We start from the raw sequence: 17972 nt of genomic DNA, 5'->3' as shown, positions 1-17972 counted from the left end.
AGGTACCAATTGTATGTTATTTGATAAAGAATGTGTTTACTATTTATTTCCACCCAGAAAAAATTGTCAATAGCATCTTGATAGACAGACAATTTAAGTTAAGTGATCACTTATAATAATAGCTAATAGCTAATAGTTCAATTGCATTCGTCAGGCCTTTTGTTTGTCAGTATTTTGCCTTTTCTTCACCTCAGAGAAATTAGTTTCTGCAACACACCTTTGACATGTTTCAACTGGATTCTTCCATCTTTCCCAGAAATGTCACCTGGTGGTGAATGAATTGTCCTTTTATCATCATATATAAATATAAACGCTGTCCCAAAGGTTTGCTTATTTCCCCCTCTGTATTTCTCATTCGTTTTCCACAAACACTGCCCACTGCTGTTGGTACGAGCGTGTGTGACGTGACTCCTGCAGGTTTAAGCGCCTTTATGCTGCTCAAGTTCACTGTTCTATAATGCTGGTGATGGAAAACTCCGGGAGGTGCCTTTAAATTAATCCCAGTGATTAAACATGCCATTTAATAAAGGTGGGTAACGTGATGGAATGTCTTCTCGGCATTTCCCTCGCCGGAATTATTTTGCTTATTTTGCAATCATAAACTCTTGTATAATACTTATTGCTGGCGCTCTGTGTCCCCTTTATTAGATGCTCCTTTACAGTGTGAAGCAGAGCACTTGTATTGGTTTGCTTTAAAATACACTTTTATGATGGCTATAATTTTTTTTTTTTTTTTGCTGACGCGAATATTAAACTTTTAATTTGAAGTTTTTGTAGTGGGATTATAGCTGGTAATGATGTTTTCACTAAAAAAGTTGTTATACTGGGAAATATTGTCCAAGCAGGTAAACATAAAATTAATGCTGGTTCAGTTACTGCTCAGGGCAAATTCACCGCTAATACTGTGTATTCCTATTATACCTATTGCTTGTATTACTGCCTCACTCACAGCAGATATGGCCATGACCCCCGTTTCTCTGATGATTCAGGATTAGTTTTAATGATACACCATTATTCAGGTCTTAACATATTAATTCTGTGGTTTTCCCAGGAAACTGTAAACTGCAGTGTAGTTCGTAATGAGTGCGGTTGGCTTCCAGTACAGCGTAATTTCTTGTTACCTAATCCTGTTTCACTCTACATGTAGAGGGATGCTTCTGGTTTGATCTGGCCACAAGGAAGCAGTGACTCATGTATAATATTGTGCATTGATGAGAGTAAATGCACTAAGGAGCAGCTGTTCCCACAGTAGTTTTACACTCACACATGTTGTAAGTGTGTTAGATTGTTTTTACATGTTATTTTATGTTGCTTGTAGATGTGTTATATTATATTCAATCATGTTCTTTGTCTTATGTAAGATATAAATATTGTTCATGACTGATAAAAATATTGCTGTCTTATGTTTCCCTGATTGCTTTGAGTGCAGCTGCAACAGAAACCAATCATGCTTATCAGAAGCTTTTCCTTCTCTCTCTCCTGCTTCCTTTCCCCACATTTAGTCTCGTGCCCTTTTCCAGAGCTGACTTCTGTGCTGTCTTTGTCTCCGCAGGGAGATCAAGGAGATGATGGAAGCCCTGGGGCCAAAGGCTATCCTGGCAGGCAGGTGCAGTAAATCTAGTGTTGCAGTGCTGGTTGAACAGGGCCACACACACACACACACACACACACACACACACACACACACACGAACATGGTGTAGCATCGCTGCATTGTGATTTCAGTTTTTTGCAGGTCGATTTGAGGCCTTTCTAATAAATGTAATTTTAACATGTAATTCTTACTCTCTATCAGAGTGATGAATGCAACAGAGACTTTAGAGGAATGCCCATTTCTTGTAAAAAAAAAAAAAAAATTGTGTCTCTAGGAAAAAATCCCATTTAAAGATACTGGATGGTAGTTAAAAAAAAAAAAAAAAGCCAGTGGCAGTCCTAAAAAACTCATTTAGTAAATCCAAATAAAAAGTTTTTACCAGCTGAATGAAAGAGGGAGAAAAAAAAAGCCTGCAGCCAAAGTAAAGAGTATCACCTGTGGTGGAATTTGGGCGACGGATGCCCCGGGTCTTGTGCGGAAATAAAATGACAAAAGGTTTCCTCGGTGAGCTGTACCCCGAAGAGAGAAAAGGTAATAAAAGTGTGACTAATGCCACAGGTCCTATGGTACAAATAAGTTTCCTCTGTCCCTCCAAACCGAGCTCCACTCCTCGCCCCTCTTTCTGCACCGCCGTGATTCTCAGGAAGAGAAACCTGGAGAGCGTTCCTCCGCTTTCTAAATAATGCTTAAGTGAAGGCAGAGGTTACGCTCATGTCTCGGTGTTGTCTCCACGTCAGATCTCTGATCTCAGCACACTTAGCAGTGCGTGATGAATGAGGTTTGAGCTCCCCCTATCATCTGAGGGCCGTGCGTCACTGAGACTGCATGTTTATGTCGAGATGCCGCTCTTTGCTGTGAGGAGTCCTCCTGAGCGGAGAGCTGCTCTTTACAGTTGCAGGGGGAAGATTTTATGCACCTGGTGGATTAGCTGGAGAGATTAACACCCACAATGCATATTAAAACTTTATATGATCATATTTTGTGTGAAGCTGATGCTTATTATTAAATTTTGTGAAAGTCTGTCTGGGGACAGTTTAACTGCTGCTCGCAACGATAGAAATATGTTTTGTCATCTGTTGCGTTTAGGGTTTACCTGGGCCTGTAGGAAAAATTGGGCCAAAAGGAGTCAGGGTAAGTACACGAAGAAAACCTTTATCTTTTATTTAATGTGTCTTTCTTCTATTACGTGTTTCATCTTCTTGTCCTGCTCGCTCTTTGAGCTTCCTCTGGTGGTTCCATGTTTCCTCTCCGCCTGTGAAATTCATTATCTAACCAATGTGGGTACGTTAAAAACCCAGAGTCATAAACGCCACTGATGGTCATGACAGATGGTTTTGCTGAGCGTGCTGAAAGTGCATTGCTGTGCTCCGCAGTGAGGCCGCCGTTTAATGTCATTGTTATTCTTCCTGTTCCACCGAGCAGGTCTGGATCACAGATCTCCAGAGATCCCTGATGTGAAGGTATGTGCCCTTGGACTACATCGTGGAAGCCAGCACCATGCAGTCCATGGGCATATACACTTGCCTCAAGGCTTGGCTCCTCGAGACCCCTCCACTGTAATAAAAACTTCGCCGCACTCTAACAGAATCATTTTTATTGAGACTCTCATGTTGCTGTTGCTGCCGTCCTTCTCAACGCCCGTCAGTCTCATTGTGTCCACCCGTCTGCTCTCCGCCTTCTCATCTGTCCTTGCCTCATCTGCTCCTCCTTCCCATCTTTTATTCATCTCTCCAGGGTCATATTGGCATCCCTGGGCTTTTTGGTTTTCCTGGTCCTGATGGCGAGAGAGTGAGTATTAGTGGCCGTGAGGGTGAAGTGCCTGCTGGGTTGCATTATGACAGAGCGTAGGCCAAATGATTAAAAAAAAAAAAAAAAAAACACTGAAAAGGAGGGGATAGATTTTCACTCTTGGAGTAATGAGACACTTGAGGCAGACAGCAAATCACTATTTGGAGCTTAAAGTAGTTCAAGCTGCCTCATACTGTGTTTTATGCGACTTAACACCACAACCCATCTGGATGATATTAAAGTGTGAATGTGAAATCTAAATCTTCAAGCATCAGATTTTCAAATTTTCATGTAATGTCCTGCAGTGGATCAAAACGCCGTCACCAGTTTTCTGTGGGACTCCTCGCCAAATATCCCTAAATCTTTTAAACTGTAGAAAATTCACAATTAGTTTACCCAACAGATTAGCCAACCGATACCACTGTGAAATACAGATTGGTTGAATGTCAATGTGATGAGGCTTTCAAAAGTCCATACTAAGTTTTTCATAAGGGATGCATCAATACTACTTTCAGTAGTACTTACTTTTTAACAGGTATGAGAACTATGCAAACGATGTGCAGAGAATAGGCATTCCTGCAAAACAGCTCCACACAGCCTTTGCATCGACGCTATACACACCTCCAGCAGCCTTGAAGGCCCCAGTGTACTGGTACTTTTCCGAGTGTGCTGTACAGTATTGACCCAGATACTGATACCCGTATTGATGCATCCCTATCAATTTACATTAATAGATAAAGACTGCAGTGAATCGTTCATTCTTTCCAAAAAGTCTTGAAATTAAAGATACAAGTTTAAAAAAAAACAAAACAAAAAAAAAAAAAACAGAATAGCTTGATCAAGCATTTACTTTGATGTGCTTCTGAAGGATCCTCATTCAGACTGTCTGTTTGATCATGTTCTGACAGAAAAAAAAAAACAATTTCTTATCCTGAAAAGTTGATAAGTTGAGTCTGAAACCTTGTAAATGGCCTTGAGAGAGAAGATCTTTGTGAATTAGCTGACAAAGCAGCTGTTAAATGGACCTTTTGAGATAGAGTTGTCAACTTCTTACGCCAAGCTGAGTTATGAACTTGGAATAATGAAGGTGTTTGTCCCAGTGGTCGTGAGACGTCTTCTCTGTGTTTATTCCATCCACCATTTTTGTTTTATGTTGTTTAGAAAGCTCCGCAATGTCACACAGCTCAAGACTTTAAACTTATGATCTAATACTTTCCAAGTATTGAAGTGGCGTGCTTTTATCTCCTTTTAAGCCTTCATTTCATCTCTCGCTCTGTTTTCTTTTCCTGTTTCTAGGGAATCCCTGGTGTTCATGGCAAGAAGGGCAAGATGGGTAGGCCGGTAAAGTTTTCTCTCAACATACTTCTCAGACAACCGTGTTGATGTGGCCTCATGGCGGTGACAGTGTTTGTGAACTGTGGGATCTGACGGTGGTACAGCTACTTTAAAGTCTATTAAATGACCATTAGTCTGACAGAGACTCCCGCTCAGTGTGACGCCTCTCCAGGCACCACTCGTAAATATGGAAGGACTCTCTGGCACAGCCGTGCGAGCGTTTACTGTGGGGATCGCCGCATTTTTTCAGTTGAGGCACTTGTGTAACTGAACTGCTGTGGAAAAGTAAATGTTCATGTGTCAGCAGATCAAATTAAAACAACTTTCACTCACATTCCTTCTGAAGAAGTGTGATATTCACCCATCAATCCTTGAATCTTTCTCATTAACTTTAACCAAAACTGGCCTGCAAGAGGCTCAGATCTGGGTTTGTAAGAGTCCGTAAAATCATCCATGATGCGACAGCCATTAAAGAAGCACCCATAAAATTGGTTTTTATTGACATTGTAATCATTTTCACTAGTAATTGTTTGGTTTTGCAAAAATCTAGACATTTTTGCCATGCATATTTTGCACCGCACAAAGGAAAACTTCAAATTTAAATTTGAAGGTTATTATGGCACTGTTTTAACGATTCCGCCCACTAAAGATGAAATTGTTCTGCATGAGGCCCCAGAACTAAAATGCGTTTGATACCCCTACTTTAGAGGAAGATATTAAGATGTGTGGTTTGTCTCCCGGGTCTCCACCACAGACTGGGAGTGTCTATCATCAATGGCACCTGGAAGTGATTTACCCATCATCCTAACTAACGCTGCACACACACACTATATAAATCAGACATTTTGTCAGCCTCTGTCTGGTTGTGCATGATTTTTGGATGTTCTCTCTCTGTGCTACACGTCACTGAAGCTCCAATATGCGTGCTTCTGAACAGCCAAGTCATGATGAAGCCATTTCTCTTCCTCTGTGGTGGAAGAGTGCGGTCAGTTACTCAGTGTAAGACGTTTTCTCTTGTCCTGACTCAGCAGGAAAGATGTGTAGCTCAGACGTACAACAGAAAGATTTGGCATGTTTGATCCGGTGGGAATGAGTGTGATTCATGTTTTCTGCACTGAAGCAGTCTGAACCACTGAAAAGCTTTCTCCTGACGGGCTAATTGCATTTCAGGACATTTGACCACTAACTTTTGATGGTGGGAGGTGATTTCCCAATATACTCTAATTCATTCTTAAGAACAAATCAAAATAAAATAGGAACCGGTGGTTTAAGTATAAATAATGTAAATGAAAATATACATTAATGTGACGCAAATCCAATAAAGACAAATAACAAATACACAAAATCTGCCACAGTTCCAGTGGTTGCAGGGTTTATATACAGTTAAATGTGACTTTTCAATCATTTTAGACTCTTCAATACCTTTGATTTTCTATGGATCCCTAAAGGAAACCCAGCTTTAAGCCAAAAATTTTACAAAAATAACCCTAAAATGAAATAGTTTGTGAGTTAGCATCACTTTTAATTTGAATTATTGCTTGGAATTTGATTGTCCATTGCTGGTGGAGTAGCTTTAAATGCTTGAAAGAGAAGAAAGAGTTATCAACACACCAAGTAAAGGAAAAATAAAAATCTTTTCGCATAAACAGACACTCAAACTTTACTACACAGTCCACATACATATCTTATGCATGTACGCACATACGCTGACACACACACACACACACACACACACACACACACACACACACACTGCCTGTGTGGCATTTGAAGAGCTTCCACTGGACCAATCATACGGTGAAAAAACTTCTCAGCAACTTAACTTAAACTTGTTGTCAGCATAGTAACCAAGTCTCACATGTGTTTCTGATCAGTCAGAGTCAACCATTGACATTTTTAGAAAGAAGCACATTTTTCCACGTTTCCCGGAGGCTTCATGTCGCGCCAATTACCGCCTGTTACTTCATCTGCATTTGCTTAATGCTCGAGCGGAGCTTTCAGCCACACGGTCCCGTCTCTTCCTCCCTGTTTGCACAAAAGCAACAAGACACATCCCTCCTTTATTTCACTCATTAACTTTTACCGGATCATGGCGCGTGCTGAGTCGGGGTGTTCGGCGGGTTACGTGTTGACCTTGGCGTACTGACAGGCGCACGCTGAACGCGTGGCCTCGCGGCGGCATCGTGGCTGCATCGCGCCTCTTGTTCTGCCTCCATAATGGAATTACTAGTGCCAAGCAGAAAATGAGGCGCAGTCAGCAGTTTCCAGTCCAAGCAGCTTTATTCAGCCATTTAGGCGAGTCCTGGGGGTTTGGTTCTCATGCTGCTGAACAGTCACTGCTGCCGCGCGCGCGCGCACACACACACACACACACACACGCACGCACATTCAGCCAAGGAATGTCCTGCCGGGAGTCTGTTTGATAGGATTGTCTTGGCTTTGCTCAGCAAACTTCTACTTTGGGAAACAATTGATCGATTCCCTTGTGTTTGGTGTCATAACTTCACTTATAAAATCATGCAATGTATGAATAAATTCAGCTTCAGAATGGGGATTTGGGGCATGTAGACTCAATGAATCGACAGAGTTCTGGCTCTGGTTACATAACCAACCTGTTTGTTTGTGTGCTCAGGGGTTTCCTGGTGACTTTGGAGAGAGGGGACCTCCCGGGCCTGATGGGAACCCAGTAAGTGAAAGGATGTGGATCCTAACATGACCTATCAACTGTTACCACAATGCATTTCCTGCAGTGTGTCCCTGAATTCAAGAACATTACCCAGAAGATTCAAATGCACTGGTTATTTTTAGACTTATTATAATTAACTAGGGAGGTTATACAACACAAAACTCAAGGCTTGGGAATAAGCTCCCCAAAAAAACTAGACTAGACTTTCTTTTTTAATTTGAAAGTGAGTCATTCAGTTGCTTGTAGAAGCAAACACACCAGAACCTGCTTTTAATTTATAATCAGGAAATATTATCAGCTCGACTTAACAGTGTCTTATGTTTCAAATCGGAACCTTGGAAGACCAATGAACCTTTTTGGACGAGGACTAGTGTGTTATGTTTCTTATTCTAGTAGAGGATATAAACAACATACTGACATCTTAGCAGCTTTTAAGTGATTGAAGCAGATTATTGGGAAAAATCCTCAAACATTATCATTGTTTCACCCAGAGGAAGTGTTCAGGTTTTTTTTTTTTTTTTTTTTTTTTTTTTTGTCTACACTAGCACTTGCTCCATTGTGGATTTCTTCACATTCAGCTGATTTAGCTGCTTAAAAACTTTTACAACAATTATCACTTTATCTTCATTTGAATTAAAGTACATATTGGCGCTTTACTGGTGTCCGATTCAATCACTTCCTGTTTCTATCTAACATTAATTTCAGTCACAGAATACATGAAAATGTTGAATTACTGCTTCAAGTTTGACACAATATCTAAATACTCATAAAACAAATGACAGCAGACCAGTTTGGGGTATTTCACAACCTTTGATGCAAATAACACATTAAATCAAGACATAACCATTGAAACATTTGCATTTCTCAACAGATCCTGTTATAAATAATGGGGTTGGTTTTCTATGCTTTTGCGATTTTAAAATGTCCCAAATCAACCTTTCAAATTCCTTCAGAACGTCTAATTGGTAGAAATTTTCAAACTTCAAGTTTGTATTTTGGTCGTTTTTCAATAAATTCTTTAGTGATTATTCTTCAAACTCTGCAACATTTTGCATGATTAGTTAGTTTACAGTTGGAAAACAGATAAGCTTGCATCTGTAGATCAAACCGTAACAATATAACACTGCTAACAGAAATGTGTGAATTGTGCCTCCCATAAGAAAACAGAACTGTGCAGAGAACCAGAGCTGAAATCAGCTTTCCTATTGTTTGATTTCAGATTTTTGTTTGCTCCTGGCTCACTGTTTCTGACAGCGAGCCAGATCCATGCAGTTATTTAGTAACTCACTCACCCATCATAATCCATACTGATTTGAGGGCAGCGTCAGCACTTTCCACTTTTTCCCCTCCGAGCCGCTCCGCCCGTGATTGACAGGGTCAGCGCGAGACTGTGATTGGCTGACCTCCAGGAGTCTCCTCCAGGCTTCATTTCCTCTCCCTCCGTGGGGAAGGAGGGATGTTCCATTTGGCTGAATTCATCTCCTTTCGCTCGCAGAAAGTGAGGAGGCGACAGGAAGGCCGCGCTGGGCTGCGTGTCATCCGTCTCTCATCTGCGTCTGCAGCTTGGAGAGGATGTGAGCGTGGCATGTGGCTGTTGGGAGGGGGGGGGGGGGGGGGGGGGGAGCGGGATCATTTGGACAACAAGCCGCTCTGTGTGTCAATTGCCAAGTCACTTTCTGTCGATGCTAAACTTAGTGGAGAAAAACATTGCTCAGGCCATCAATAGAGGAACAAAAATTAAAAAAAATGCTTTCACATGCTGTGTGTCTAACACACCTGTCCCCCCCCCTCATTCTGTCTCCCCTCTTAGGGTGAACTGGGAGCCCCTGGTCCATGTGGAGTCCCTGGTCTGATTGTGAGTGATGTTTTTAACCCTCTGATGGTCGACTGTTTTTGTCATTGTCCTTTAAAGTGTTTTTCTTTTTTGTCCTTTCTTTCTTTCTTTCTTCATTCTGAACAATTGAAGTCAGATTCTTTATTCTTCTATTCTGTCACATCTGCGTTTCATGTTTTATGAATTTATAGCATCAACATTTTTCACTGCTGTGTGTGAAATGTGCTCAACCGAAAGTCAGACATTTTCAAGAATTTTTCAAAGACCATTTGAGATGGAACTGGTATAGTTACAACAGAAACATAATGACTGAGAAACTCATGCTTGGATGATTGTTGCTTGCAGGGAGACATGGGCCATGTTGGCGTCATGGGTTTACCAGGACCTCAAGGACACAAGGTAAATAACCAACATCTGTGAGATTGATTCAGTACAAATCAAGGATGTTTACGATTTTCCTGATTGATCTTAACCAGTGCGCCCTCAAGGAGTCTTAGCTCAAGTCTGACCTGACACACTTAGATCCCTGGTCCCCTGAACACTTCAGGATAATTTTTTCCGAGATTTGCTTCCAAATCTTTCTGACGCCCTGCTCCACTTCTTCTCCCTGACCCACCAAACACCAGTCATTTAGCTTGGGTCCCTGACCTGTGTCTTGTTAGGTTGGGTTTTCATTGTTCAGATCATTCCTAAAATGTGTCATGACTGAGTTGACCTTGACTTAAGACCTGCTCTTGTCCTTCACTAGTTTTTACTTTTGATGCTTTCAACCTGTAGAGGCCCAAGTCATTGGACTTTTAGATTAAGGTATCTGCAAAGCATGTAGCTTCACTAACAACATGTTTCCTTCTGTCTCGCTTCTCAGGGAGTACCTGGGAACCCGGGAGAACCAGGACTGAAAGGTGATAAGGTGACCTGCACATGACTTTCTTCAACTCCTAACCTTCTTTCACAGATTTTGGTCTGTGACTCCGACAAAGCATTCACTTTGCGATCCCAGCCTCCTGAGTAGTTGTTTTCCATGTTCAGATCATTATAATTGCTTCTGTGCTCTCGCTCAGGGGGAGATTGGCTTGACAGGCGAGTCGGGGGAGTGCGGATACCAAGGAGACAAGGTAAGTTTGTGTTTGTGTGCGCAACTGCACAAAATAATCTGAGGCGTGTGTCATCTCTGCCATTATCAGTGTGTTGATGTGCAAAGTAATTTAAAGACGTTTCGAATGCTTCCTTGAGGATTTGCTTGACGGATAGTAGTAAGAATCGTACGTGTTGCAGGGTAACCGTGGCTCACCTGGGTTTCCAGGTCCTCGTGGAAAACCAGGACCGCAGGTATTTTCTCCTCTGTCATTTAAATCACCGAGTACCACCAGCAAAAATCAATGATGTTATCATTTAAACCTGATTTAGCTCCCCTTTTGACTGGAATAATATGACTATACTGAACACAGAGTGCCTACAATTGCCACATTTACCTTTTTTTAATGTCCTGTTTGAGATTATACAGTCTTATTGCTGCATTTTTCTGCTTTCTGGTAGTTTTTTGAACTTTCTAAAAATCGTAAGTAGTCTAGCAGTTATTGTCACAGTTGCCAAATCCTACCACCTGTAAGTAAATGAGTCAAATGGACGCATTACTCATTACTGACTTCAGAACAAGAGTTTCTGAAAGCCCCGTCTAAAATGATTGATGCTACATTTAATTAACATCGGACTGGAGCTCACTGGGGGAGTTCCAGTACAGGTCAGACTCCAAGGAATAATTCAGTCCAATGAAGACAATACAACATTTTCTTAAAATGGTATGCATCTAAAAAGATTCAAACTGGGGATGTCATTGCTGTGAGGCACCAACCACCATTATATCTTGATAAGTACTTTTTGTAGTCTGTGCTTGTGGGGAATAAAACAGAAGTTAAACTTCAAACACTCCCCTGTGATGGACAATTCCGGTCTATTTTAAACATCGAGCTCATCACAGTGCAGGCCAGCGGAAAATTCACTGCTCTAAGACTTTAATACTAATCCCCAAGTTGACTCTCATGCCATATAAAATGTCCCCAATATCTCAAGTTCTCTCTGATCTGATTTGACGTTCTCACACGGAAATCTCAGTGTCCTGCTCGCCTGGTCCATTAAGAGACTCTCGCATCCTGCTTCCAATACAAGAAGCTAAATGGATGCTGAAGCTTCAAGTAATCCGCTCCGAAAAGGCTTTGAAATGCACTAAAGAGATGTATTTTCAGTAATCCTTCAGGCTGTTTCTGATCAGTTTTAGCAATATATTAGATTATTTTGATGTCATGAATCTACAGAAGTGTTGAGCAATTCCTCCAATGTCCTCTGATCCGTGTTGTGATCCGTTTCATAGGGAATACCAGGTGAAAAGGGTCCTGTTGGTGTACCCGGCCCCCCTGGACCAGAGGTGGGAGTTATTCTCATAGACACTTTGATAACAGATACATACTGATGCATTTGTATTTGTCAGTCTAATCCTGTCCCGTCTGTTTCACAGGGTTTTCCAGGTGACATCGGCCCACCAGGACAAAACGGCCCCGAGGGATCTAAAGTCCGTAGAGTGAGAGAAGATAATTTTTGCCCTGAAAAAAATAGAATTAATCTCATTCTCTGTGTTTTATCTACAGGGAAAGCAAGGGACAAGAGGTCTGCCGGGTCCACGGGGATCTCTGGGTCTTCAGGTGGATTTTTTTCCCCTTTTCTCTTTAAAATAAGGTTGAAATAAATCCTTTTTTTTTTTTCTTAGTATTGAGTGCTTCTGTTTTGGTTTTATTAGGGTGATGAGGGACCAGTTGGACCTGCTGGGCTCTCTGGACCCGAGGTGAGTGCTGATTGGAGAAAACCCAGCTGCCCATCGCTGTTTGTCCTCATTCTCCGCCACCATGCTAAGCATTCAAGGACACTGCGTGTTTGTGGCTGAATGTAGCTCTGCACGGAGAACTGTGAGCAGGGATGGACAGTGAGTCCTCTGGCTGACTGATCACACCATTGTTCTCCTGCTGTATTGAAAGCCTTCCAGTTGAACACTCTGGACTCGGATTGCCAGAGCGGTCAGCAAACCTCTGTTATGAAGTGGACACACATATTCGTAAACAAAAGCAATTCTTTAAATGTTAAATTACAGTGTGGAGATTTTAGTCCACACAATAGTGTCTTTTGTAAATATGCCTTTAAAGTTAACCAAGTTTCATTTGTGTTTTGCAAAGTAAAGATTCTTTCTGAATACAGCTGGATGACTTTCAAACGCTCTGCAGTGTGAATGAACGTCCACAGCCTCTGTCTCTGTCCAAAACACTGTTTTTGGAGTTATCCAAGGCTAAACAATAGAGAAAACAATTCCAAAGAAACTCTCGATTTTTTTGCTGTGGTTGCCTTCAGTCTGCCGACTCCCAGAAGTGCAACCCACAAGTGATCACTGAAAACAAACACAAATGACCCTCAGACTTTTGCGAGTAATAGGAAGCCTTTGAAGCTGCAAACAGCTCTTTGTTTTCTGGATCATTAACTTTCTTGAAGGGATGTGTTTGTTTTTTTTTTGTTTCCGTATCAACCGTCGGTTTGTTTTGCGTCAGGAGGGACGGTCGGCCGTTTTTTTCTGCTTTTTCCGGTAGAGATGAGGTTGCTTGTGCGTCATGCCGAGGGAGCCTCAGCACACTTCTCTCTGTCATTCCCTGCTTTCTGTTCAGGGCAGACCTGGGAGGCAGGGATTCCCTGGACTGACGGGCCCAGACGGACTCAAGGTCAGACCCAGCAGTCACATGATGTTCACCACCCAACCGCCGCCATCCCCAACTCCACGTCCTCGCCTTGCTTTTTTCTTTGATCATAATGTATCAACCAAGTGTGTGTGTGAATTAGATGTTAATTTTCAGTTACCACAGGGGAACCGGTCTCAAAGCACATTTCAACAGAATTGAACTTAATATTAAAAAAAAAAAAAAAAAATCGAAAGGCATGAGCGAGTTTGTGATATTCTAATTGGCTGCTTTGCTGTAGGGCGAGACCGGGATAACTGGCGAGGTCGGAAAGCTTGGCGAGAGGGTAAAGGCTTCTTTTCCTTTTTTTTTCTCCTGCTGATTTGTGTTTGATGCTCACTGTGCGTCTGTGTGTGTCCCACAGCCGAGCAGCCTATGATGAGAAATAGAAGTTCATTAAACTAAGTGGAGTAAGAGACAGATAAGACAGCTTGTTTTGGTTCCTTCAGGGACTGCCTGGGTTTGTCGGGCCTCTAGGAGAGACGGGCATCGCCGGAGAAAAGGTTAGCTCGTTCTCAGTTTGTCATCGTGTTCCACAATCAGAATCTGCTCTGCTGTTTTATTCTCCTGAAAAGTTCTCTGCCGACGTGGCTTCTGGTTAATGCTGCAGGGATTGCGCCATTAATCATGTAGTCAGTGGAAAGATTAACAACCCTAACTCTAAAAGAAAGCAGGGATGTTGTGAAAAAAATGTTAACAGAATTTACCCATCCATCCAATCGAACGCGCTCGCTTTATGGAGCTCGGAGTCTTGGAGCGCTCGAGGTGACCCAGCTGACTCTGTGTGAAGGCAGATCACCATCCCAGGACAGGACAGAGTTATAGTTATAAACCTCATCCTGAACTAATAACCAAAAAGGCTTGAATAGTGTCTACAAAACATCGAACCATGAATATAAATGCATTAGCAAATAAAATAATAACAGACAAATAAGTTTATTACAACATTTTGGTGAAAACTACACAATAATTACCCTATAGAGCTTTCTAGACAGTTCAATTGAATTAATTTCACCTTTATTTATGTTGTGCCATTTAAAACACAGTCATTTCTAGACACCGTTACAAAGGAAACACATTATTTCCACACGAGGAAGCATAAAGCAACTGTGGAAAAGAAAAGCTCCCTTTTAAAAGGAAGAAACCTTTTCAGAACCAGGCTCAGAGGTGGCAGCTTTCTGCAGTTGGACATAGTCGCTGTGTGTGTGTGGATGTGTGTTACTGCTGCACACCAGGGAACCAAGGCCCCAGGATGTAACAAGGCAGATAAAACAGTAATGTCCTGACAGTAGCAAATAACTTCGGTCTTGGTTTTTGTTCTTTTCATTTTCAAGTTAAGCCACTTCAAATTGTGTTGCTAAACTGTGCCACATGAATAAAGACCTTCACACTAGCAAATACGTAAAAGCTGACGAGACCAAAAGCAATGAGAAATGTGAACAGAAAAACAAGAAAAGATTCAGAAAATAACAGATGTGAGACAAAGTTAAAGATACAATGCAACAAAGAAAGAAAGGTCCTGAGCCTGATTATAAATGAACTCAAAATTGGAGCTGTCCAGCAGTTCTCATGGAGTTTGTTCCAAGTATTTGGTGCATAAAACTGAAAGTAGTTTCTGCATGTTTGTTTCTTAGTCTGGAACAGAAAGCAGGTTTGATCCAGACGACCCACGAGGTCTGGGTGGTTTGTAGGCCAGTGATATTTTTAGATCTGTTCTGTGTATGACAGGAAGCCAGTGGAAAGGCCTGAGAACTGGACTGATTTGCTCCAATCAGCTGTCTGGTAGACCGGCGAGGGCAGCGTTACAGTAGTGAAGTCAACTGAAGTCAAACGCATGGATTTACTTCTTTACATCCTAATCCTTTAATGGTTGCTATTTTCTTCAGATGATGAAAATCAGTCTTTGTTATTGTTTTAATATAACTGATCAGACTCAAGATAGAGTCCATGGTCACACCAAGATCCCTGGTTCTTTCCCTGCTTTTGAGCAGTAACACTGCCTCAGTGTCTGTTTTGCAGTCTCCTCGTGAGACAGTGATATAACTCTGTTTCATCATGTGTATTTTAATATCTAAGATCTGAGCCGGTGGCAGCATGCGAATATTAAAAGGGAGTGAGCCCAGAATGGAGCCTGGAGGAACTCCACATCATTTTGTTCAGCCCATACTAAAAATTAGCAGTTGATAGAAAACTGGTGTTCATGACCTCAATATATGAGGGAAATGGTTCTTGATAAGGGTTTTCCTTCAACCAACACAGCAAATAAGCTCCAACATTCTGCAAAAGCTAATTTGAATACACAGAAGAAAAAAAGAATTCACGTCCATAGCCTCCATCTCTCTCCTTCTGTCTCTCATAAGATGCACATAATCTAACATGATCTACAAATAGTGTGCATGAATGTGAGTGTGTTTGAACACCTCTTTCTATTTTGAAAGAACATCTGTCAATAGTCAGCTGCTTCTGGCTTCAGCTACCTCACAACTGTGAGATGGACAAAGCAGTATAGGTGGATGGATGGTCAGTACATCAAGAGAAGAAAGATCAGACAGCTTTAAATACAATTGTTTTGGGAAATCATGTGCATCAGTTCTGCAGTATTCTAGATTAAACAAATGGGCCAACCTGTTTTCTATGCAGAAGTCCTTTTGAAGGAAGATCTTGCAAAACAGCATGGCTCTGTAGCAGGAATGCAGGTTAAACTTGCCTGGCTGCAGTCTCAGACCTGTTATCCTCTGAAACCACCTGAGATTTCAAAGAAAAGCATGAAAAAAAAAAAATAGAACCTGAACTGCTGAATAGTTGAACTGCTTTATTAAGCTTAAAAAGTTTGATAGTTACTGAACTGCTCGGAAAACCATTAGACATTATTTGTGCAAAAAAAAAACAAACCCCAGAATCTAACTGATGAGCTTGTGTTTGGTGCTTGCGGTTCTTCAGGGGGATCGAGGAAAAACAGGCGTCCCTGGGCCGCCAGGTGAACCGGGGCCGATGGTAAGGAGTAAGTCTGGAGCCCATCTCCACGGGGCGTTCGATTTTCCACATGCAACGCGCTTGGAGACGGATTTAATGCAATATTCAGTGTACAGGCAGATCATTAAAAAAAAAAAAAAAATCTGTCCAGTGCTGTGAGAAATAGTCAGAGCTAACAAAGTCCTCATTAAATCTTCTGCTTCTACAGGGTCATACTGGAATACCTGGAGAGACGGGACCACCTGGACTGCAAGGGATCCCAGTAAGTCGGATTGAAAGAAAACTAATTACTGGTTCTTGTTTGATTTGAATCCAAAAAAAACAATGTTTATATGCTTTTTCTGCTTTAAAGTTACACATTTCTGACCGCAACTACCCTCACCAGTGCTGTTTTTCACCCATTCAGCCTGTGAAAAGGCATTTAAATCAGCCTTTTTTTTCTATTTGAGTGGTGAGATTATCAGCAGGAAGAGAGAAACTCCCTCTGTAGTTTGTTCTCATTTTAATTGCCAGGTCCCTCTTGGAAAAGAGATTTTATATCTCAACAAGGCTTTAAATAAAGGGTTTAATCATTAGATTGATTCTGTGCATGCCCTGATACTTAGATCTTTACCATGACTCTGTGCAGTCTCACTAAAAATGTTATTTTCTTATCCACATGCAGGGGCCTCCTGGTTCACAGGGATCCGCTGGAATAAGAGGCCCCAAAGGCAGAAGCGTAAGTCTCTGAAACCTGTGCTTAAAACAGTAGAAAACCGTCGGATTCAAAGAGAACCCATTGAGCAGTCTCGCTGTGGTCGAGTTTGCATGTTCGCCGTGAACATGAATGGGTTTTCTCTGGAGTTTCCAGTTCTGTATTATGATGTACTGGTGGACTGTTCAGGGTGTGTCCTGCCTTTGTGGCCAGCAAAGAATGATCAAACGTTACCAAATTGGATGATATATTGTGATATATTAAGTTTTATTAAAAAGATGCTTGGTGTTGATGATCCTTTGATCTGCTTGTTGGATCTCTGCAGCAGATTATCCCATCTGCATGTTAGATTTGGTTTGATGATGCTGGACATCATTCTTGTTAAATCTAATAACTGCCATCGGACAAATATTGCAAAAATTAAAGGATTTCTGGTCAAATTAGACTGAAAAATGTCACCATTCAGAATTTACATCTGCTTTTGCTTAAGATTAAAGTTCCATATCAGTCAGTCATCAACAGTCTTCTGTGTCATTTAGTTAAGTTTAACCGGTTTCTGAGTCATTCATGCTTTTACCAGCCTCGCTGTTGTGATTTGAAACTGCTCAGCCTCAACGCGGCACATTTCTGCAGTTTGCAAGCAAGTCATAACCATCATTTCCTCTCGGATGCTCCATCCACACCATCCAGCAAAAAGCCGTGAAATTGGTGCACTTAAAGCGAGTAAAAATGGATGAGCTTCCAGCTAACGTGCATAGACAGGATGACGAGATGTAAAATACAAAAAAAAAAAAATGAACAATGAAAAATGAACGAAAGGAAGACGGGTAAATGCAGTATGAAAGATTCTTAAGTTTATAGAAGCATTTTGTTTCCTTTTATGAAAACAGAAAAAAGAAAAATTCACTGACTTTAAAATGTAAAGGATTTTTCTTTGAGAGAGAGAAACAAAGACAGAGTATCGTAGCAAGATTGAATAATCTAAAGGGTTTTTTTTTTAAACTGAGCTGATATATTGCAATCATTATTGTAAAAAAAAAAAAAAAAAAAAGTACAACAGCTGCTCTCATAAGCAGCTTCTGTGTCTTTCACCACGTCCAAGCCACAGTGGAAATGTCACCACTTCTCTGCTGCTGCTCCGGTTCAATCACTCAATGCAGGAACAAGCAGCAAACACGAGGCCGGTCCTTCAGTGTTCTCTGACAGTGGAGCGCTTCTATAATGGCAGCCATGAATCACAGCTATACGAGTGTGACCTTTTCCCAAGTCTTCTTTACAATAACCCCAGTGTGCCAGCTG

The 17972-nt window shown here is 41.4% G+C and overlaps 1 protein-coding gene across 1 annotated transcript in view; it reads left to right on the top strand.

The window, feature by feature from the left end:
- The window catches only part of col27a1b (collagen, type XXVII, alpha 1b), a 72021-nt gene that overhangs the window by 29619 nt on the left and 24430 nt on the right, over positions 1-17972 (top strand). Inside the window, exons 9-28 of the mRNA XM_030104266.1 lie at positions 1553-1606; positions 2680-2724; positions 3328-3381; positions 4678-4722; positions 7349-7402; positions 9213-9257; positions 9582-9635; positions 10102-10146; positions 10298-10351; positions 10512-10565; positions 11605-11658; positions 11749-11802; positions 11879-11932; positions 12028-12072; positions 12938-12991; positions 13248-13292; positions 13456-13509; positions 15947-16000; positions 16188-16241; positions 16644-16697. Coding sequence (XP_029960126.1) covers positions 1553-1606; positions 2680-2724; positions 3328-3381; positions 4678-4722; positions 7349-7402; positions 9213-9257; positions 9582-9635; positions 10102-10146; positions 10298-10351; positions 10512-10565; positions 11605-11658; positions 11749-11802; positions 11879-11932; positions 12028-12072; positions 12938-12991; positions 13248-13292; positions 13456-13509; positions 15947-16000; positions 16188-16241; positions 16644-16697 — 1026 coding nt within the window. The remainder of the gene's footprint in view (positions 1-1552; positions 1607-2679; positions 2725-3327; positions 3382-4677; positions 4723-7348; positions 7403-9212; positions 9258-9581; positions 9636-10101; positions 10147-10297; positions 10352-10511; positions 10566-11604; positions 11659-11748; positions 11803-11878; positions 11933-12027; positions 12073-12937; positions 12992-13247; positions 13293-13455; positions 13510-15946; positions 16001-16187; positions 16242-16643; positions 16698-17972) is intronic.

Source organism: Salarias fasciatus, chromosome 12 (assembly GCF_902148845.1).
Source record: "Salarias fasciatus chromosome 12, fSalaFa1.1, whole genome shotgun sequence".
In the NCBI taxonomy this organism is placed as follows: domain Eukaryota; kingdom Metazoa; phylum Chordata; class Actinopteri; order Blenniiformes; family Blenniidae; genus Salarias; species Salarias fasciatus.
Note: the sequence above shows the minus strand (reverse complement) of the source record. Positions and strands in the feature narration are given on the sequence as shown.